Source organism: Rhinolophus sinicus, linkage group LG18 (genome assembly GCF_036562045.2).
Source record: "Rhinolophus sinicus isolate RSC01 linkage group LG18, ASM3656204v1, whole genome shotgun sequence".
Lineage (NCBI taxonomy): Eukaryota > Metazoa > Chordata > Mammalia > Chiroptera > Rhinolophidae > Rhinolophus > Rhinolophus sinicus.
Genome location: NC_133767.1, coordinates 10,302,005 through 10,326,069, shown reverse-complemented (window position 1 = coordinate 10,326,069; position 24,065 = coordinate 10,302,005). Strand labels below are relative to the sequence as shown.

At 40.6% G+C, this 24,065-nt stretch overlaps 1 protein-coding gene across 50 annotated transcripts in view; it reads left to right on the top strand.

Annotated features, from left to right (window-relative positions):
* The window catches only part of RBFOX1 (RNA binding fox-1 homolog 1), a 1,997,160-nt gene that overhangs the window by 1,882,994 nt on the left and 90,101 nt on the right, over window positions 1–24,065 (top strand). For all 50 annotated transcript variants that reach the window (XM_074323048.1, XM_074323033.1, XM_074323028.1 and 47 more), the window contains one exon: window positions 6,143–6,196. In XM_074323048.1, coding sequence (XP_074179149.1) covers window positions 6,143–6,196 — 54 coding nt within the window. The remainder of the gene's footprint in view (window positions 1–6,142; window positions 6,197–24,065) is intronic.

Sequence of the window (24,065 nt, the reverse complement as noted above, 5' to 3'; positions counted from 1 at the left end):
TGAGCAGCTGCAAAACGTCCAGTGATTGGTAAGACTGGACCCTAAATGCACACAGACACAGGAAACGCAGGCTGTGCTGTCGAGGCAGGAACACAGTCAGTATTGGTCGTGGAGCGTGTGCGTTCCACTTCCCAGGATGCTTAAGCTTGGATATGAGAAAAGACTAGAAGGACGGATAGGGGTCTGGGAACTCATCCATCTGAAAGTTCCACAAAGAGAGCGTTGGGCTGCTTCTGTATTGCTGGATTTTCCTGAAGACACCAACTGTCAGAGAGAAGTTGGGGTTTGCTGGGTTCATTGGAGATCAACTGTTTGCTCCACAAAACAACTTGAGAACCAGATCTTCGGGGGTTTCTTGGGTGCTGGAGAAGCATGGGTGGTGTATGGAACTCTTTTATTTTCATAGAGATCTTAGGAAAGATGAAACTGAGCAAAAAGATCCAAGACTATCGAGAGAGGTGGATTTTTGTATCAGCGCTGACTTTCTCTGGCTATTGAACGGGAGGCAAGTTGTGTAAATTCTCCGCACTCCAGTTTTCTCAAGGGAGAGCTATACAAATAATGGACCTACTACATAGGGTATTTGTGGGACTATTATGGGATCTAAAGAACTCAACACAGTGCCAGGATACAAAGTGCCCTAAAAATTTAATTACGCAATAATCTCAAATAAGATAGCCATCTTGTTTCTTTTTTTTTTACTACGGTAGTAAGTTGTATTTCCTGACAGACATACTAGTTTAAGGATCAAATAGTCAGATGCCAGCAGAGGCTGGGCAAGTAAAATAAATAGGCAAACAAAGAGGGCCTGACAAACTCACAGTCTTTTTAGACTCTTTCATTTTCATGCTGGGAAAAGCAAGATATTTCTCTACTGAAAGAAAAGAAATAGCAGAGGGTCACAATAAAAGATTTCTGACCTTTGGCCTTCAAGCCAGGCTCACCATAGGGAGTCGTGGTGACTGTGGCTAAGGGGGGCTTACGTGGGGATTCCCTGGTCACCTCCAGAAAATTGATCTATGGGGGATTCTTAATCTAAAGTTAGCATTTCTATTCCTGTCCCAAGAGAACCAGAAATCCTGTATTTTCGATGAAATCTGCATGTCGACAATGACTATAGGTGGCAAAAAACAAAAACAAAAAAATCTCAGTGAACCAAATGCAACACGCCACTAACTTTTCCTGGAGGATGTTTATTGCCTTGCGCACCATTTCAGCCACCAGCCTGGCAGCCTCACGGCATGTCTTTGGGAAGCGTTGGTATTCAGTTTTGGAGCCCCCAGTGGTATGTTTAAGGGTACTTTCTGAAATGTGTTTCTTTGACAGCTAGCCCAGTGAAGCCCTAGAGAAGGCAGGCACAGATTGTGTGTATGTGTGTGTGTGTGTTTGCGTTTGCACATTCAGACTTCCTTTGAACACCTAAGAGAGCCATGTAGCGAAGACCAGGGATCTTGGCCAGCGTTTTTACGGAAGGCTGGCAGATGACGTTTGAGCAGCTACATGTGAGGATGGGACCATTACTTTAGATGCAGCCCCTCCAGGCCTGGCCACGGAGGGGTCTCTTGAAACAGCTCCTATGTCTGATATGGAGCGAGACCCCCACGAGTCTGGTCTCTGCTCCACTGCCTTGTTGTAGGGGGGGCCCTGGGAGGCTGGGGGCGGTGGGCTTTATCAGCTTTTCTCCTTTTGTTGTAAGGCTCATTGTTTGGTTTAATGTCCTTGATCAAAATCTGTGAATTTGCAAGGCCTGGGGATGTACATAAACTGCCTGAGAAATTAAAACGGGGATCATTGTGTCCGTCTTCCTGACGATGCAGGCTCCTGTCTCCAGCAGGGTTATCCCAAGTGTCTCTTCCAGGTACTAGATGGAGTCACAGGGACTAGGAGGCCATTTGCATGTGATTTGCATGCATTTACATATGCCTGCATGAGCTCTAAGTCTGAGCAGAGGTGATTTGCAAGGGCTGGATTCTTATTGCCTTTCCCTTGAAGACAGTAACCCCTACCAAGATCCTTCGTTATTAGATGTATATCAGAAAGCAGGTCATTGGAGGTTGGAAGGAGATAGAATCCTAGCCAAAAGGGAACGAACGAGTCCATTAGCAAAAGCTTTATATTCCTTCAGTTACTTCAGAGCAAAACGAAGTAAATATTTGTGGAGCGTCGACTGTTTGCCAAATGCGCTTTTAGATGCTGGGAATTCACATCAGATGGAAGTCCTGCTCACTTTACCATTAATTTTAATGAAGGAGATGGTTATAAAAACAATTAAGAACAAGCAAAAAAGAAAAATGATTAAGCAGGTAGTGTTAACAGCTATACAGGAAACAACACTGGGAATTGAATCAGAGATTAGCTCTCAGAAGGGGGTTGGGGCGTGGCATTAAGTAATTTCCCCTGGGGAGACATTGAGGACCTAAATAAGATCAGGTCAACTTTGTCAAGAGCTAAGTGATCAATCTATTGACCGATAGATGGTAGATGTTAGATGAGGGAGAGAGAAAGATTAGATAGATGATAGATAGCTAGCTAGATAGATAGATAGATAGATAGATGATAGATAGATAGATAGATAGATAGATAGATAGACAGACAGATGATAGATAGATAGATAGATAGATAGATGATAGATAGATAGATAGATAGACAGACAGATGATAGATAGATAGATAGATAGATAGATAGATAGATAGATAGATAGACAGACAGATGATAGATAGATAGATAGATAGATAGACAGACAGATGATAGATAGATAGATAGACAGACAGATGATAGATAGATAGATAGATAGATAGATAGACAGATGATAGATAGATAGATAGATAGATAGATAGACAGACAGATGATAGATAGATAGATAGATAGATAGATAGACAGACAGATGATAGATAGATAGATAGATAGATAGATAGATAGATAGATGATAGATAGATAGATAGATAGATAGACAGACAGATGATAGATAGATAGATAGATAGATAGATAGATAGATAGACAGACAGATGATAGATAGATAGATAGATAGACAGATGATAGATAGATAGATAGATAGATAGATAGATAGATAGACAGACAGATGATAGATAGATAGATAGATAGATAGACAGACAGATGATAGATAGATAGATAGATAGATAGATAGACAGATGATAGATAGATAGATAGATAGATAGATAGATAGATAGACAGACAGATGATAGATAGATAGATAGATAGATAGATAGACAGACAGATGATAGATAGATAGATAGATAGATAGATAGATAGATAGATAGACAGACAGATGATAGATAGATAGATAGATAGATAGACAGATAGACAGATGATAGATAGATAGATAGATAGATAGATAGACAGACAGATGATAGATAGATAGATAGATAGATAGATAGATAGATAGATAGATAGATAGACAGACAGATGATAGATAGATAGATAGATAGATAGACAGACAGATGATAGATAGATAGATAGATAGATAGATAGATAGATAGATAGATAGACAGACAGATGATAGATAGATAGATAGATAGACAGGTAATTTACGTAGGTAGGTAAATAGATGATAGGTAGGAAAAGTTTATTTGGCCCAAGAAAATGAGAAAGATAAAGGCAGATGAGAGAAGCATGATTTCTAGGCCATCTTAGATACCTCTGAAAAATCTGTTTCTTTAAGAAAATTAAGACCATTGGCATAACTTAAAGTCTTTGACAATTACATCAAAATTAATCAATAGGTCCACATTCAGTGAGTGATGTGTTCCAGCCTTGTGTGCAGAACGAAGAATTTAAGAGTTAATAAGGATGTATACAAGAAACAGAATCTTACCTGTGTAGTGTTAAAAAAAAAACCCATCTCCACTACCAATAAAAGATAGGCCATAGGGCGGGCCCGGTGGCTCAGGCGGTTGGAGCTCCATGCTCCTAACTCTGAAGGGTGACGGTTCGATTCCCACATGGGCCAGTGGGCTCTCAACCACGAGGTTGCCGGTTCAATTCCTCGAGTCCCGCAAGGGATGGTGGGCTCCGCCCCCTGCAACTAAGATTGAACACGGCACCTTGAGCTGAGCTGCCTCCTGGATGGCTCAGTCAGTTGGAGCTCCTTGCTCCTAACTCCGGAGGCTGCCGGTTCGATTCCCACATGGGCCAGTGGGCTCTCAACCACAAGGTTGCTGGTTCAACTCGTCGAGTCCCACAAGGGATGGTGGGCTGTACCCCCTGCAACTAGAAACAGCAACTGGACCTGGAGCTGAGCTGCACCCTCCACAACTAAGACTGAAAGGACAACAACTTGACTTGGAAAAAAGGCCTGGAAGTGCACACTGTTCCCCAATAAAGTCCTGTTCAAAAAAAAAAAAAAAAGTAGGCCATAAGCAGGCTGTATGATAGGGAAGAGAGAGAAGAAGGAGTAATAAATTAATTATTCATTTACTGTAGCTCCATATAGATTTCTTTCACAAACTCTAGATTTCTATGAAGGACTAGAAAGAGAATGTTAAATATGTCCAGATCACCCTGACGCTTTTTCTCAACTGGTTTGCTCTATTTTCTCTTAGAATTTAAATAACTTGAAATGTGGACATTAGTGCCCAGTCCTCAGGAATTGGGTACTTTCTTATTTGAGAAGCAGTGGATTTCCAGTTGGTTAAATTGAAGTCATTTTCCACATTCAGAGAACACACATTCTGAAATGTTTGGGGTGATAGTTATTTTTTATGTCACTATAGAAATTCCTATAAGAACAAGATGTGGTTAAGAAAAGAGAGTTTCAGACACCATTGGGACAAGAGGTCTCAGAATTTCATGTCTCTTCCTCTAGGTCTAAAGTATGGCGAGGGATTTCTCATTTACAAACCTCCTAAAGTGATCCAGTGATAGTAACCCTTCAAAAAAACCACCCTAAGAACAGCCTGGGAGCTGTAAACCAGCTAGCTTATTCAATTTGGAACTGAAAGTTCTTAGAAACAACACATTCTTAGAACATTCTAGAAAGTTCTTAGGTCCATCCAGGGGCATATCTATTAATATATTCAGTCTTCCTTTGTGGATCAGTAGATTGTGACCACCTCTGAGCTATTCTTAGAGGCAAACCACTTAGGTCAGACAACAGGATGTCACAACTCTCATTTCTGGGAAGAGCTCAGAGATTTCTCCTTGTCAGAAATACCTTCCCTCATGTCCCCACTTTCCCCATTGCCTTTTTTCAGGAGCATTTATTAAAGGACTTCCAGCCCAAGGACACAAGTTTTCCACGAAAGGCAGTCCAGCTGTCTTTCAGGAGTTCTATATAATGGATATTTTCATAAAGACGTGCCAGTAGGAGCAGGAAATGGTCACCAAACCCTAAAACAGGATCATTCTTCAGATATTGTTCCCGAAATAATGCCCTATGAATGTCTAATGTGGGTAGCTTCTCGATTTGCAAATATTCTTCTTTGCTCTTTTCTTGTGTAAAAGTTTCTGAAGATCCAAGCTTCATTTTACAGAAAATGCTCCGTCCGGGACATTTGGAAAATTACAGGATTCTGTTTATCTTATATGCAGGTTATTTCAAAGTTACCTTAGGTATCATGCTTTGATTAAGAATTGTTATAGTTCCTGGCAGCACTGAAATATATTCCACACTTATTCTCTACTGGATAAATGTCATTTTCTTTGAGATTTAAAAAGCACTTTGGAATTCTGTAGAGTCTCCAGGTCATAATTAGAAATGACAATTATCAGAATATGTTTCTGCAAAGAATTCTATTCATGCAAGCTTTCAAATTTTTGCAAACTTAACGCAAAGGGACATGTGATAGATTGTTTAGCGGTGACCCATGAAAGAAGACAAAAAAATAGAAATTATTATAGTAGCTTTAAAAAATATTGATATGGGAGAAAATTAATTACATCATTTTCAAAAGGTTCACCTGTAGCTGGTCAGTAGTTTCCACACTATTAACTTGTATTGGCAGAAAATCAAAGAAAAGAGTAAATCTATTTTCCTGTGTATAGTTTTCAAATACTTTTAATGCATGCCCTAACTATATATCCTCTGAATTTTAAAATAAAAACCCACTACGGTTGTGGTTACCTTGCAATCATATTAGTTGTTAAATCAAAGGTGATAATACTGTGTTTGTATATTTGTTTTAAGGCTGGAAATTGAATCCAGTTGTGGGTGCGGTCTACAGTCCCGAATTCTATGCAGGTAAGAAGTTCCTCTTTGCATGATGTGTTCTTAGTTTTCCCTATCTGTGCTTTGCTTGCTGATAAAGAATGGGTTCATAAAAACATCTGAACCAAGTAAATCCATATCCTAAGAAGTTTTGAATTATTATTTTTTTTTTTTGGCAAAACCAAAAGTGTTTAAAAACCCTTTAAAAAATAAAAGGGAATCATGTCACTTTCATTGTGGAGTAATCATGGAGCCACGGCTCCTTATGACATTTCTCATTGATTTTGCCTTAAAAAAAAAAAAAAAAGAAAAGAAAAGCATTGAGACTTTGCTTAAGAGCATATTGAACAAATGTAGAGCTGTTCACACCCATTTTTTTTCAATATGCCTGGATGTGATTTTTTTAGCCATACATTTCCATTTGGGGGTGCATTTGTTTGTTTGTTTGTATGTTTTTCCTGGCAAAGCAGAGCTGGATTGCTTATTCCAATAATGTGGCAGTGAGTTGAAACTGCCAAGAGAAGGACTATCTAGAAAATCGGAAAAGACTAAACTGCCTTTCTTTCTCCACTAATCAGTTTCTGTTAGAAATTCCATCTCTCTCTGCTTTGCCTTCAAAGATGTATCTCTCTCTTCGTCCCTTCCCTGCCTACCTCCCAACTACCATTCAATTGGGAAATCTGTGTTTCCCAAAAAAATAAGACCGGGTCTTATATTAATCTTTTTTCCAAAAGATGCATTAAGGCTTATGTTCAGGAGATGTCATCCTGAAAAAAATCACGCTAGGGCTTATTTTCCGGTTAGGTCTTATTTTCGGGGAAACACAGTATTGCAGAAAACTTGTTCATCAAATTTGGGGAGAGAGTAACCCAGAAGCAACAGTAGCCAAGATTTTTCCTTGGCCTGGCTTGGTGCTTCTGCCTCGTGGGTCGTTGCTCATTGACAAGACTGCATTTAACCAGGGAACCTAAGCAGATTTGCCTCCTTGGTGTTGAAAAGAAGTCTTTCTTTGATGTGGCCCTTGCTTTTTAATAAGGAGAAATAAATAACCAATTGGTTTAGATCCACTCACTTAGTGATTTCTTGATGGTAAGTCATACCCTTTTGCTTTGTCTCTTCAGGGATGCCTCCTTTCTGTCATTATCCTGATACTAAGCACCCACCCTAGGGGATGACAAAGGGACATAGGAAACAGGCATTTTAGCATAAGAACCAATTTGACTTTGGGGGGAGGGGGAATGAAAGGGGGTTGACAAATCTGGAAAGGCCCAATACGAGTTTTGGATTTTAGGTGCCCAAAGTCTGCAGTTGTTGTTCATGTGTGAAGTTTACCACAATCCTGGGTTAAGTCCAGGGACTTTATGACTATGAACTAGCTGTTGACTATTATGAGGGAGGAGAAACTTAGCTATAGGCCTTCCCACAATCAGTGGGTGGAGCCCACCCCCTGAGAGGACACATAGCGGAGGAGTGTGCAACATGGACACTGCACCCAGACAGCCTGGGTTCGACTCCTGGCTCCCTGCTTGCTAGCTGTGTGACTCTAGGCAAGTTACTTAACCTCTCTGTGCCTCTGTATCTTTGTTAAATGGGAGATGATAATAGTAACAAACTCACAGGTATTTATAAGAGTTACATGGGTTAATATACGAAGAATACATAGCCAACACCATGCAAACACTGGGTAAATAAAAAGTTAATATTCTACTTCTTTGCCATGGGGGGGAGGTTAACTAAGTTGATTCTGCTGAATTCTGAATGTAGTACTAGACTAAAATTCTCTTTTTAACTCATGAGAGGACTAGTCCTTCCATTCTCAGCATGTCCACTTACAGGAAGGTCATTTCTGGGGTCAGGGGTAAAGCAGTCTGGTCTGTTGAGGGGGGCACAGACATTGCTAGGGTACATCCTTGTCCAAAGTGCAAGGTAATGAAATTGCCCAAAGGTGCAAGCACACAGTCGGACAGTAGCTTGTGTGCAGCTGTAGGTGCTGCCCAGTGAAATGGAGTAGCTGGAGTAAGAGGTGGCAGTGAGTGTGTGTGAGTGTGTGTGAGTGTGAGTGTATGTGTGAGTGAGTGTGTGCGCGAGTGAGTGTGAGTGTGTGTGTGTGTGAGTGTGAGTGTGTGTGTGAGTGTGAGTGTGAGTGAGTGTGTGTGAGTGAGTGTGTGTGAGTGTGTGAGTGTGTGAGTGAGAGTGTGTGTGTGTGTGTGTGAGTGGTGTGTGTGAGTGTGTGTGAGTGTGTGAGTGAGAGTGTGAGAGTGTGTGAGTATGTGTGAGTGTGTGTGTGAGTGAGTGTGTGAGTGTGTGTGTGAGTGAGTGTGTGTGAGTGAGTGTGTGTGTACGCGAGTGTGTGTACGCGAGTGTATGTGAGTGCGTGTATGTGTGAGTGTGTGCGCGCCTGTGTACCTAGCTGCACATTATCTCCCCAAAACAATGGGGTCAAGAACACGAAGTAAGATGTCATCAGATAAGGAGGCAAGGTATCAGTTGACGCGTTGTCATAAAGAAAGTGTGTTTTTCTGGTCCCATGCAAAATAGTTGGTCATTTTTGTCTCCAGCAACCAGGAAAACACCAACTATCTTTTTTACATATAATTTCAAACCTAGATGCGTATCTGGATATTTAAGAGGACCTTAAGACAGAAGAAACAAGTCAAGCTGACATATATGTAAGAATAAATTAATCTTCGTAACTTTTGGACCATCAGAGCAGCCATTCAAATTAGCCCTGGGCCCATATCAGAAGTTAGATCACTAGATCCAAACCACTAGTTTGAAAATACATATGCACTCCTATGTTCATTGCAACATTATTTATAGTGGTGAAGATATGGAAGCAACCTAAGTGTCCATCAATAGATGACTGGATAAAAAAGAGGTGGTACATTTATACAATGGAATGTTACTTGGCCATAAAAAAGAAGGAAATCTTACCATCTGCAACAGCATGGATGTACCTAGAGGGAATTATGCTAAGTGCAATGAGTCAGATAGATGGCAATGTGATTTCACTTACTTGTGGAATCTAAAGAACAAAATACACGAACAAACAAAACAGAAAGAGACTCATAGATACAGGGAACAAGCTGATGGTTGCCAGATGGAAGGAGGCTTGGAGGGCTGAGTGAAAAAAGGTGAAGAAGTTAAGAAATACAAATTCATAGTTAGAAAATAGTCACAGGAAAGTCAATAATATTGTAACAACTATGTATGTGCCCGGTGGGTACTAGACTTATCGAGGATCACTTCGTAAGTTATATAAATGACTAACCACTATGCTGTATACCTGAAACTAATATAAAATAATATTGAATGTCAACTATAATTGGAAAAAAATTTAAGTTAGGTCATTGGGATATAAAAAAAGAGTAAGTTATCATAAAAGTTAACATGGGCTGAGTACTTTCTTGGGTTTGGTGCTTTCTATGGTTTTGGCGTGAAACCACTTTCTGTGGTTAGGTACAGTCTAAATTAATGTATTTAAATCCTCATGGCAGTTTTCCAAATGAGGAGACTAAGAGACAAAGAGTTTGCATCATGGGACAGAGATGTCACCGCTGGTAAAAAGCCGGCTAGAATTTGAAATCAAGAGAGTGTGTTCTTACAACCAGGTCATACTGCTGTTTCATTTTTTACAAATATTAAAAGTCATAATTCTTATTGACTGTGCCCTGTAATAGCAGGTCATGCTGGTGATCTATGGCCAAACCAGTCAAACTGAAAAAAAAGAAGTAAGATAATAATTTTGGATTATTCCAACCACCGCCATATTCAGATGTATTAATGGGTTGTGCTGGGGAAGCTTTAAGGAGTCTGTACGACGAAATAATTCTTTCTCTGAGTTGCTCCAATAATCTTACACCTTTTTTTTTAAAATGAAGCATGGATAAGTAAGCCACGCGTGACTTGAGAAATCGGAACATTTATGTTTTGAGTGGCCATCATCTGGCCACTCCTTAATCAGGAGCTGTTTCTATTTGCCTGTATATTTGTGTATGTGGGCAGACAGAGTTCATGATATTCAGCGATGTGGGGAAATGTTGCTGCACGTTCAACACTCCAGAACAATTACTTTGAAATATTTGAAGCCCATAAACACTGACACTTCAGCTCACTGAAATCTAAAGTCAGGCACCTATATCTATGGAATGCATAGATGCAAAGATATAGATGTAGAATGGATTCCTTTCCATAGCCAGGTATAATTACTAATGTTACCCATTTAAATCCCCAGGACTAAGAATTTAGGGAGCATTTTAAATTTCCCCAAGTATAAAAATAGTCCGGATTTATCTTGCAATTTTGAATCTGTCTCAAAGCTGAAATGAAGACCCTGTCATTGATTTGCCATGGATATTTAGCAGACCAGCCCTATATCTGCCTGAGATAGAAAGCCAGACTTACTAGTCATTTCTGTATATAAGATTCTATGTTAATGACACATATCGTAATATTCCCATAGTATAATTATTGATTTTCTGAAGCTTATGCAGAATGAACAACCCGACCTCCAATTGTCTCTCAGAATGGGGCACGAAAAGTTCACGTATTTTGTAAATTAAAATCGATATTTTCAATCTCTCCTAAAGGTAGTTTTCCTAATTTAGTGGACTTTTCCCTAACATTTATTTTGTCTTTTAATTATAAAATGGCAGGTGATTGATTTTTCTATATAACCTCTTGACGCCCTGAGTACATTTTTATTGCTAATGCTGGGTGGGGGTAGGGAGAGCAGTGGCACCCCTTAATGAGGATATTTAATTACTCACTGAACAATATTAATTTGCTTTGATCAATTACAACGTGCACTGTCCCTCGCACGCACATTCCAGGGGAAGCATTTACAAAGCTGTTATAGAAGGGCTTTCATTTTGAATGATCAAGTCCAACCTGGAAGAAATCTTTTAAACGCTGATCCAATCCAGTCTCCGGAACCAGATATACATAAATCAGCTTATTCCCGTGACCATATATAAATCTCCTCCAAAGACAAGTGGGTGTTTTCCTACAACACTAAACAGCATTGATTATTTTTCCTACGTCTCATCATCTTCAGACACCCTGAGGCTTATTCTCAAGACAAAAGATTGATAAGTCAATTAAAAAAAAAGAAAAGAAAAAGTCCGGGTGAGTTTCAAAGACTTGAGCCAGCATCTGTGGCCATTCCGTTTTAGAGTTTAAAGAAAATTGAACGCCCTAACTAGAAGTACAATATCTACAAATATGTCTTCCCCGTAGCATTGACATGCCTCAAGTTATTTAGTGTAATTAGAAACAGTGTTTCGAAGAATCTTGATGACGAGAGAGAGCTCGAAAGGGATTGTTACAGTTTCCCCATCCCTGTGAGCGATTCCCTTTGCCTTCTAATAAAAAGGTTTTTTTAAAAAGAATTGGTGTCTTTTAGAGATAATCATGCTATCTGGCCCACGAAGCTGTTGATTGAAAGCACCTTTAATCTTCATAAATAAGTAAAACAAAATAAAAATAAATAACAGAAGTTTATACCAAGATGTCGACGCGGGTGTGACAAATGGCAAATTCATCTGTTTCTCCACTGCGGGTGAGATCGCTGCAAATCTTACCCACACCGTATATTACATCTGCCAACTCATTCCTGTGATTAAATATTCCATCAGTGGGGCTCTAAGGCAGCAAAACTTAACAAGATTCCTAAGATAAACCACTTCAACACATATCACTCACTTCCATGGACGGAGAGCTCCCCGCTTGCAAAGGAAAATTGGAATTGAGTTAAATTACTCCAGGAGTCGCGATCAATAGGTAAAGGAAAGGATCTTCCAATGCAATGCAAATCTAAGCTACAGTTAGGTTCCAAAGACAAGAAACACACAATTAAACTCCAAAGTAGAGAGATGGGAAAACCTTGACGATGACAATGGAAAAGAGTCTTGGTGACATCTTTCTGATGAGCGTTTTCTTGGGGGGGTACAGAAGGAGGGAGTTTTGAATAGATACTCCTTCTGAAAATAAGATGTTCTGGTTTTGAGAGGGGTGAGAGAATACAGAAATGACAGGTACTTAAATAAGAGCATACCTGGCTGCAAAGTCACATTTAAAAGGTGATCGCGTCTTGAAAGTAGGTTATCCTGGGGTTATAGGGAGAATAGGCAAGGTACGACCAAGTAGATTGGGACCTCAGTAGCAAGTTTAAAATGAAGAGGATAAATGAAGCCCTCAGTGATTGCTTACCCCGAAAGGGCAGTTGTATTTGACCTTGGATTACCTGTGCAAAGGTATTAGTTTTCTATGGGCTGTTGGCCCCTGTGGACCATGATTCATCTAAGATTTACGTCAAAAGAAGGCAGATATGGGTCTCCCTCTCAGTTGTTCCTCCACTTCACTTTCTTGAGCCCACTACAGTTCAGTTAAGAACTTTAGTCACACTTTTGGACCAACTCCTTTCGAATTTCCTTCCTACAATTTGGATACAGCAGCCTCTGAAAAAAGTAAGATTGTCCAGCACCTGTGGTAACTGTGGTCCCTGACATGGGCTATTTGTCTTTTACTGGTCACAGTCCTAGACTTTGGATTGGCCTCAGAATGACCTGCTCGAATGCTGGGGACAAATAATGCCCCATTTGGGGTGACTACCTTAGCAGCCTGAAAAAGTGGACTGTGGGTTTGAAAGGTACCTGCTACCCTATTGAGTCCTTCAGAGCCCGCAGCATTCAGGTACCCCTTGTGGCGCCAACATTGCTCACATCCACCCAGAGACACACGCTTCTCTAGACACACAGCGATGGCGGGAGGAAGCCATTCCTATGGACAGCGACCTTTGGCTCTGCAGTGTTTTGTATCATTTACACATGTGCCAAATGAAATGCATTTCAGTGAACCAGAACACAAGGTTCCAGATTTAAGTCCCCAAGCAGAGGATTTTTCAGTCTGGAAATGTTCCAGTGCAAACAGTTTATCTCGTACATCTGTTTACCTTTGCCTCCTCTTTTGGTTGCAATTCACTTCCTTCTCTCCTCTCCTCCCCGCATCTGTCTTATCAGATTTCGTTCCATCTTTGCCCACATGTAGCCTTAATTTTTATCTGCGTCCTTGCCTGTCCTACAGAGGGAACGCAGCTCTGCGTTGATGGAGCCTATGGGAGTTGATCTTCAAATAGGGTCAGAACTTGCTGACGTGCTGGAAACGCATTTCCTCATTAGTTTCCATTCTACTGCTCAGGAAAGTCCATCAAGGAGCGCTTCCCCCAAAACAAGGAGCAACAGGACCGCCCTTATGGGAGGAGCCCCACCTCTAAGCCATGAGAGGAAGATGGGGTTCGAATATCTGGCTCAGGATTAATTTCATAGGGAAAGTTCTAGGCTGCATCATCAATATACTGAACACCTCAAAGCATCAGCAACAGAAGGCGATGTGGGCACTTACTCTGTACCAGGCGCTGTGCTAAACACTTTGCGTCTCACATCCTCGTACAAATGTTCTAGCATTGCCTTCGTTGTAGAAATGATGAAACCATGGCATTGTAGAGAGTTCTCTGTATCCTGAAACACAGAACTAGTATGTAAAAAAAGCCCATGTTTTTCATCACCTTGCTTTGCAGCGTTCACAGTAGAAGTAGACAAGGGCATTCCCTCAATGCCTTGCATTCGTCAGGTCATAGAATATAATAATTAATAAAAACATCTGCACTTAATATTACCCACAGCATGCCAAACTCCATACTGGGGTCTTTACATATATTTGCATAGATTGCAACTTTGCAGGACAAGTGTCATAATCGTTGCGTGGCAGATAAATTAGAAATCCATCCAGTTAAGTTGCCCAAGGTTTCTGGCTTTGAAAACTAAAGAGCTGGATCCAAACCTGGATTCCAAAGCTTATTTCTTTTTACTAAAAACAAGTTGCCCAATGCTCCCCATACACACACACAAATGCTTTAGTGAATCCAATATGCTGGATCAATGCTTCTGAACTGGGAGTGGTTTGCCCCCGTCCCAGGGCAATTGGGGAATTTCTGGAGACATTTTTCAGTGTGACATCCGTCAGGGAGGGTGTTCACTACTGACATCGAGTGGGTGAAGGCCGGGGATGTTGGAAAACATCCTACAATGCTTAAGACAGCCCCCCAACAAAGTATTATCTGGCCCAAATGTCAGTAGTGCTGAGGTTGAGAAATCCTATCCTGATAGAAGCACATTAGTAAATCTGCCACGTATGCACCAAATATCTTAGTAACTCTCATGCGCTACCGATGAACAGCTAGAGTTATCAATGGCAACCAAAGAATTTTAAGAGAGATATTTGCCCACATGTTTCCTCTTCTGGGTCTTATTTGTGATTTTTGACTCCAAAAGGGAAAAGCATAAAGTTTGATTATATACTACACACAGTTCCATTTTATTTCAGCCAAAGGATACAGGTTAAACACCAGCAAAGGGAAAGAGTCCATGGGGTGAAGCCCAGGAGACCAGAGAAAAGCTTTCAGGTGTGTTCTCCCAGTGCCGTCAGAAGGAGCTGCCTGATTCCCTAGCGATGACCTAGGGTAACATGTGCAAAGTGTGGTCAGTCAGGAAAGCTCACCTGAGATCCGGTGTCCAGGGTTTTGATTGGGAGTTGGTCACATAGACATGGAGCATCCATGTGACGGACCTCAGCTCCTCAAAACTTAGCCCCTCTCCCCAGTAAAAGCTAGCGTTCACTGTCAATCACATCACTACAGTAAACTTTCTTGGGAAACAGGTACCACGCGGCCCAAGACCTCAGGCATCCCAAAACAGTCTTATCAGGTAGAGTAAATATTCCAGGGACTCCAAGCTCATCTCCTAGGAGTTGGCCAAAGACCAGTGTGAACGACAAAGCTTTTTTTTTTTTTGGGGGGGGGGGGGCTGTGCAGGATACCAGCAGCCCAGACCAGCTCAGTTAACCCTTTGCTGCACAACAGTAAAGGCAAAAATGAAGATGAAAAGTTCAGAATATATAGCAATGGTGATAGTGATGGTAGTTTTGGGCACGAAGATGATGATATAAGACAGGATATACCAGCGTGTTGGTTGATTCTAAAAGAAAAGATCAAGCTGAATTTAGTTACGAAAGACAAAAAGAACACGTGACTTTTTCGCTTAGAGCAGGGTCAGCAAATGTCCTCGGTAAAGGGCTAGTCAGTAAATATTTTAGATTTTGCATGCCATATGGTCTCTGTCACAGCCACTCCGCTCTGCTGGGGTAGTACAGAGACAGCCATAGACAACACATAATGAATGGGCTTGCCTGCATTCCAAGCAAAGTTTATTTAAGGACACCGACATTTAAATTTCATATCATTGTCATGTGTCACTAAATTAGTCATCTTCTCCGTCCCCCCATCCCCCTATTAGGTAAAAATGTGAAAACCCGGGCCCTACTCTGCTGGCCCTGGCCTTCAAAAGTTGAGATTTAAGAAACACAAAGCCACTACTTTGCACCTTGGGGAGTTTTGTTGTTGTTTTTAGCATGGTACTGGTTTAGCAGTTCCATGCTGCGTGAACATGGAAGGTGAGCTGGCTGTTTCTCAGTTGTGTGATAGTCATCCAGGAAGTGCCCAAGTGAGATGCCATGTATAAATTAACACATACCACTGGCTTCCGTTAATTCATCTTTTAGCGCAGTGACAGCATTTGAGGGCCTGCCAAATGCTAGACCCTGTGATATGTGCCGGGGAGCAGACTTTCCCTTCTGAATTCGGCAGGGCGGTGAAGGAGACAGACAAATAAACTCCGTGTGTAATAGATGACGATACTTGCTGGAGCAATGAACATCACAACCCTCTCTGCGTTAGGAGTCAGAGGGGTAGTATAAATTGGGTTTTGAAGGATAAATAAGAGTTCACCTGGAAAGAAAGGGGGGTAAGATCTTTGTAGGGGTGAGTAAGGAGGCGTTTGGTGCAGCCCAAAGAGTGTCTTAACATTTATCTTCAGAATCTAGTGAGAAATATTAGAACAAAAACAAACACAGGTGCTTGATTTTCACCTGAGATGGAAAATTTCTGAGGCAAAGTCAGGTTTCCCCCAAAGGCTGAGAAACATTGATCTGTTGATAGCAAATCTAGAGAAAATTTGCAGAGACCTGGTAATAAAATACCAGACAAAGGAATTATGGATTCTGGAATTTATCCTTTGAGTAGAAGGCCACCATTGAAAGCTCTCATTTAAAAAATGAATAAAAAAAGGATAAAACACTCAGCGATGAGGTAGCACCCATACCTACACTTGAAAAAAGTTAATGGTCCTATCCTGAGAACTGCTACAAATATGTGGGTTATGCCCTGAGGGCTGGAAAAAGGGAGACCACATCAGCAACTGCTTCCCAATCCCAGAGACCGGGGTCTTGACAGACCCCAGGACTAAACCGGCACCCAACTCCACAGGTATTATAAAGCTTGTTTCCCGGTTTTGTCCAAATCTTCTCTTAGAAAAGTCAATTCCTGGAGATTTTCAAAATGAGGTGATTTTTTTTTCTTCCTTTTAACTAGTGTTGCCATTCTATTATAAACCATTTCATTTGGAAGATTTTTTGCGTCCCACTGTTAGCATTCTTTTCAAAATAGATAGTTTACTGTGATTAGCCCAACCAGTGAAGTTGTGGTGTAAATAGAGACAAATTGGCAAAATATTGTTTACTGCTCTGTGTGTTAATTATATGTCGATCCTCATTCTCCAAGTATAAAACAAAGCCGTTCTGTTGTCTTTCTAAAATGTAGTGCTGAAGCACCAACACACAAATGGCAAAACTTACTTAGATTGACTACACTGATGACAGTTAATGCATTTCTAGAACTTCTGTGGAACTGTTACAACCCATTACAGCCGAAATATTGGTTTATGAAAAATTAATAAAGCCAGTGGAAAATGGAATCCAGCGTCTGCATTAGCTATTTACACCAAAAGAATCAGCCAGAATTAATTATGCCGTATGCTGCATTCTAATGAGTTTTTCATTAAACTGTCTACCATTATGGAAACTAAACAAGGATTATTCAAAGAATAATGCCAACGGCTGTTATTTTTTTGAGAGATTAAATTAGTTAATGGGTTATACATTTAAATCTGATGCCAGGGTTAATTGATGTACACTTCTCATTGTATTAAGCCCAGTATCGTTTTTAAAACCATGAACACCCCATATCACTATTTCCTCTGGATGTTTCTAGTGTTTGTTTAATATGCATGTGATATTGTGAAGATTGAAACCCTCTATGTTACTTCTCTGTCATTTTTGAAAATAATTTTCACCTGTCTAAATTTTTTATTTGCTTTCAGCCCAAAGGGGCGTGCGTGTGTGTGTGTGTGTGTGTGTGTGTGTGTGTGATATTTAAACAAATGTATCTGATTATCCTTTTAGAGACTCAAAGTTGAAGTATATTTTCTACTCTCATGAGAAGGATGGGGTCAGGACTTTAAATCTCATCTAGGGCAGGAAGGAAAGTCACGATGACTCTCAACCCCCATTCCACAAATATATCCAGTCCCTCCTAAAATAAAGTTCTGTTATAGTAAGTAGGGGTCACTAAGGAAGCCTCTCCAGAAGGATTTTTGGACTCTTGTAGCATCTTAGAGGCTCTTGTCCTTAAGAAGCTGAGAGAGAAAGTGAGGAAGGCCATCTAGATTCTTTGCAGAAATTCTAAACTCCACTGATTGCAACTAAAGCACAATTTCTCATTTTTTTCCCCCTCTTGAGCAGAGATGGCAAACTAAAAGGTCTTTAAGAGCAGGCTGTGAGATCAGTGAGTGAAATATGCAAATCTGAGGGGACATGTCTCAATTCTGAGGAAGTACGGTATCTCCCCATCACCCTAAGTAGCCCTGCCAGGCAAGGACTCTGACTCAAATCTATGTGGCCCCATCTCCTGATAAATCGGGAGAAGCCAGATTCTGTCTTCTAACAGTAAACCTCCCAAATTTAAATGTTTGCAATAATTTCCCAATCTTGAAATGTTTTCCATTAATTCTGTTATGTTTAGCATTATGTTAGTGGCCAAAGAAAATAGTACACTAGTTATCAACTTGCTACTCCTTTCTTAAAGGAACAAGAGAACACATAAGTCCCCAAAGTGCCGTATTTTGAGATTCCAAATAATAATCATTTACATTGTGATTATTACTGAGGGCACCTATTGTTTATCTACTATTTGCCAAACGCTTTCATATAATAGTTCTAATCTTCCAACAGTACTCAGTGAAGTAGATATTTTTGTCCCTGTTTGGCAGATATGAAAACTGAGGCTCAGGAATGTTAAATGCCTGGCCCAAGGGCAAAGAAACAGTCAGTAAGGCCAGAAAAACAAAACTAAGTTTAAAAGTTTCAGAAGCCCATGCTTTTTTAGCTACCTGTAAGATCTTAAGAGTTCACCATTTCTCCTTTCTGCGTTCCCTTCCTTCTTGTCTTATTTCTATCCTGCAAGTAAGATTTTCTTATCTATGGAAGATACAGCCTTCCCAGAGTCTTCTTTGGTTGGATTTAAAACTCTATCACAGATTCTTAAAGGTGGTCAGGAGGTTCTACCCAAAGTTTTCAGCTTGGAAGAGTCACGTGTTTTCAGCCAGAGGCCACTGCAGAATCCTTAGACGTGGCTTCGTTGAAATGGGGTTGATGGATAGTTATCATTCCAAGATTGGAAAGGATGTTTAATCAACTCGGGACCAACTCTTCCCATTAATAAGCTTTCTGAGAGAGTCTAAGCTGTGGAATCACGCAGAGCTGTCTCAGATTTCAGTTTTGTCTCAGATTTGTTTCTCTCTCAGCCTTCGTTTTTATGTGGGTTTCATAGGAAAAAAAGTATAATGTCTGTAGAACATACATGGTCCAGTTCCAGAAGCTCAGTGGCATCTTAATGGTCACTCCTGTCAGTATTGGCTGTACGTGAGGTTGCACTTGAAGTCCTTGTGATTTTACTGTTGTCAGCAGCCCTGGTATCCCCTAGGAGCTTATTAGAAATGCAGATTCTCAGGCCCTACCCCACACCGACTTGATAAAAATCAGCATTTTAAAAGGGTCCACCAGGTGATTTTACATTTTACAATTTGAGGAGCAAGACTCCAGGCTAGCCTTTATCTGTATATTGACACCTGTGACTCTGAAGACTAAATACCTTAGAAGACAAAAATTAACTTCTATTGTTTTTGTTGTGGCTTCATTGCTAGCCTTTCACAAATACCCTATGGGATCTCGTTGTTTCATTGTCTTGAACAACAGTGAATTAACAAGAAATCTGGGGAGCAAGCATTGAAAAAAAGACAGGTTTTTAATTTTTTTTTGGTTGTTCATTTTTTAACAAAAATGAAATAAAATTAAATTGGGGGCAGGGATGGATAAAATAATACCCTCTGAAATATTTAGTGACAGCTTCCTGGGGAGGGGGACTATTGCTGTCTTGAGAGACAATTACTATTCGTATCTTTCCAAACAGGAAGGGGACATTGGAACAGGGGAAAGAAAACCTTTTCTGTAAAGATGCAGATGGTAAATATTTTAACCTTTGTGAGCTGAGGGTCTCTGTTGCAAGTACTCAGCTTTGTCATGCAGCATAAAAGCAGCCATAAACAATACATAAATGAATGAGTGTGGCTGTGTTCCAATAACACTTTATTTATAAATATCAGAATTTGAATTTTATGTGATTTTTTTTCACTTGTCACCAAATCTTATTTGTCTATTGATTTTTTTCTCATTCATAAAAAGTATAAAAATTATTCTTAGCTCACAGGCCTTACAAAAATAGTGATAGGCCAGATCTGGCCAAAAAACCATAGTCTGCCTATACCTGATTTAGACGATTGTTCTTAAAACCACAGGTAGGTTTGATTTGCGTTCAGCGCTACAGAATTTCTCTCTGCACGAACTTAGACAAGATGCTAAAACTCTATGTTTCAATATCCTGTCTTACTAAATGGGTGTAATTATAGCCCCTGTCTATAGGGTTGTTAAGAGTAGGAGATAATCCAAGTTAAATGTTGAGAGGGTTTGCCTAGCACTTACCAGGTATTCAGGAAGCAATTTTTATAATTGCTATTCATATGTTTATTATCATATTGCGCCAATTGAATTTTTTTTTTTTAAAAAAAGCCGCTATTAGCCTAAATTTTAGAGGCGGGAAAACAAGAGAACAGTTCAAGTGAATCATTACATTTTTTAAACAATAAATGATCAGGGAGAAAGTTGTACAGAGATTCTTTGTATTATTCTTGCAACTTTTTTGTGCAGTCTGAAATTATGTCAAAAGACAAAGTGAGAAGAAAAATTAACAAATGATGATATATTTCTTTTTAAATATGATAAAAATCAAAACTTGCACAATAAATCGGCATGAGAGATTATTTTCACTGTACATAGATTCACTTCAGGGCACCTTTAAATATCGAATCCCCCGGTACAATTAAAACATGATTTGATTTTATGAGAATTAAATATACATACAACATTTTTCTGCAACATCTGTGCCTAAATGGAAATACTCTGTACTTAAATCTCTCCCCTAACCCTTCCGAGAAACTCATCTTTCAGGCATGTATAAAAGCATTAGTTATTAGCTTTGAAAATATTCTTACATGGATTAGCTCAGTGCTCGCCTATGTTCAAAAATGTGTAACTGCAAAAGTATCCACAGCCCATCAGGGTTTGGATAAATGCGTCCATTGGAGGCAGTTACCTCCATTGGCAGGGACCACACAGCAACCTCCCAGGCCTCTCCATCTAACAGACGTTTGACACTTCACAGGGGACCCGTACATATCCTGCCTCATTGATTCTCGGGGCAGGGTTCATTAGGATGTAAGTTGGTGTATTAGTCAACGCAAGCTGCCATAACAAACTACCACAGACTGGGTGGCTTAAGCAGCAGAAGTTGATTTTCTCAGCGTTCTGGAGGCTAGAGTCCAAGATCAAGGTGTCGGTAGGGTTGGCTTCTCCTTTGGCCTCTCTCCTTGGTTGGAAGATGGCCATCTTCTCCGCATGTCCTCACATGGTCTTTTCTCTTTGCCTGCTATGTCCTAATCTCCTCTTAAGGACTTTAGTCATCTACAATTAGGGTCACCCTAGTGGCGTCATTTGAACGTAATTACTTCTGTAAAGACCCTATCTCCAAAAACAGTCACATTCTGTGGTGTTGGGGGTTAAGGTTTCAATGGATGAATTTGGGGGGACAATTCAGTCCCTAACAGTAGGGCAAGAGTGATCTCTCTAAGATGATGCGTTTGGTGATTTTACGCACCTTCTTCACTAGCCTGCGGCCCAGAGAATTTGCCAGAAGAGCTAGGACCTGAAGTGAGTGACTCTCTGTTCCAAATGCTACAAAGAAGAGTCATAATTTGTCAATGTACAAAAATGGTAAAGATAAAAAGTGAACAAAGTCTGCCTCTTTGCCCACAGAAGTACTCAGACCAGATATCTGTAGGCAGTTTTACTTTTCTCGTAAATATGTGGAGATGACCTTAGGCCTGGATTTCTCCAAGTGCATCCTCGGAGAAGCAGAATCCTCTGGGTTACTGATTAGAAATGTAGATTTCTCACCTGCTGAAGAATCACAGTCACCTGGGAGTGGGGCCTGAGAAAGCACCCCATTAAACATTCTCCCCAAGTGATCTTTAAACTCTCATAGGCTTTGAAAACCTCCAGTTTTAAGGAACGAAGAACCTGTGGCTTTGAGGTTTAGGCGACTGGCCCTTCTCCAGTGTCCTCAAAGTATAGTCCCCCTGACAATATGAGAACTTGTTAAAAATGCAAGTTCTTAAGCTCCACCCCAGACCTGTGGAATCAGAAACATTAGGAGAAGGTGCTGCAGTCTGTGTTTAACACGTCCTTGAGGTGATTTTGATGTTGCAGGTGATTATGGGAACGAGTGGGGGGTGGGAGGGTGGAGAACCCTGGCTTACTGCCACCCCCTCCTTAAGGCACTTCTGTAGAAAAGAAGTGTGAGGGTTTCTGTTTCAGTGAGTATTCATTTCTCACCAGCTCCGAGCTTGTTCTTTCAATTATGACCAACATTTTCCTACTTCTAATTTTTTTCAAACGTTTTCAAAACTTCGCCTGTAGTGAGCTTCCGGTTAAGATGGCGGAGTAGAATATTGTATGTCAGCTGTAATTGAAACATTATTTAAAAAAAAACGTATCCTGCAGCAAGACAAGCAGGAAGGAGCCAATGGTGACATGAGCCACGGTTAAGGGTCCCCGACAGCTTGTTGCTCATCTTGCTTCTCATGGCAATTTGCCGCTAATTGACAGAAAGTCTTGTTTTGTACCTTTCTTTTTTTCCATCTGTAAAAAAGGACCAATACTATCTAACCCTTTTTATTAGGGAGGGACAAGTGCAGTGTAAACATTCTTTGGTAAACACTGAATAAAAGTTTCCTTTTTATATGAAACCAAAGGATTATTGCTAGCGGTGGAATGATGACCATTGCTATTGAACATTTTCAGGTATGACTGCAATACATAATTAGCACTATGGAATAAACATTTTGCCCAAGCCATAATAGTCATGTCTGATATAAATTGTTCCAAACTTACTTTTAACTTTTATTTGTCTCAGCGAGCAAACTATCATCAGACAATGTAGTCTAAGGTTGGGCTTGGTATTCAGATCAGAATCCTTCCTTTGCACCTTTTTTGGGGGGATGTATTTGTCTTTGAACCTGTGAGTAGTAAAAGAGACAGCCTCTTGTCCTTTTGAAAAGCACACAGGGTTGAGTGGGTGTGCCCCAGAAGCCACACAGTGTGCCTGGCATATATCAGGTGGCAGTTACCACGTGCCAAATGAATGGTAATAGCGTAGCCCCATCTGTTGCTAGATGGTGGCTCAAGACAGAGCAGGGAAGCTCTGTGATGGCCTCCTGCATTCACTCACCATTTGTCCTTGGGCCGTGTCTCTCAGCCCTCTTGCAGAGTTACTAGGCTACATGATACTAGGAAAGCGAGACCCTAGCAAATGGCTCTGCTTTCGCGTGACTCTAGACTAGCATATGCTAGATGTTTGTGGAGGTACAGACAGCACGTGACTCACACACACCCTCACACAGTGAGTGCTCCAGAACTCCCATTGTCTCTTAGCTAGTTTATAAAGTTTTCTTGTTGTTGTTATTTTTTGTGTCTTTGTGTGTGTGTTTTGTTGTTGTTGTTTTCTTTGGTTTGCATTTCAACAGAGATAAGAGCATTCTTCTCCAAATTTCCTAGCCCATCTTCATCTTGGATCTAGTTAAGTGGATTATTAATAGTTGCCAGACAGTTGTGATATTTCTTTGACTTTTTCTTTTTTTTCAATTCAGAGGCTATAGCAATGGTGTCAGTTGTTCACCACTGGGCTGGCTTAGAACGCTCCCTGTAAGATAGCAAAACAGAAGGGCAGACATTGCAAACCAGCCTTTCTTTTCTTCCTCCCCCTTTTTCTCCTGAACATATAACATGGCTGCCTGTCAGAAACCGTTTAGTTTCTCTCTTCAGCTGCTTCCTGCCTCTTAGTCTAGGTCCCTGAACCCAGATGAATAGGCAGATGAGTAGGTCATGATTCCTGACCTTTTGATGTTTGTAGCATCCATGGGAAAGACAATAAATGATCAGGGAGAAAGACGTTAGCTAGATCATTACGACACAATCTAGAAAAGAAGGAAGGAAGCAGGACTTGGACTGGAGAAACAAATGGATGCGGTTTCTAGGGGGAGAGAAGCCAGAGGTGGGTCTGGAAGAGAATTTCCCGGGGGTGTGGAAGGTCTTTCTGGGATAAAACAGCCCCTACTGGAATGGAGGTGTGACACCTCACCTTTGCTCCAGTCATGGGAGTCCAACTTCCTTACCTAGGGGTTGGTACCAGAGTAAGAAGTTTAGATGCTTTCTCCTTCCTGTTTGTGACAGGAATCACCCCTTCTAGGCCTCTCTCTGCCCCTCTAAGACCAGGAATGATCCC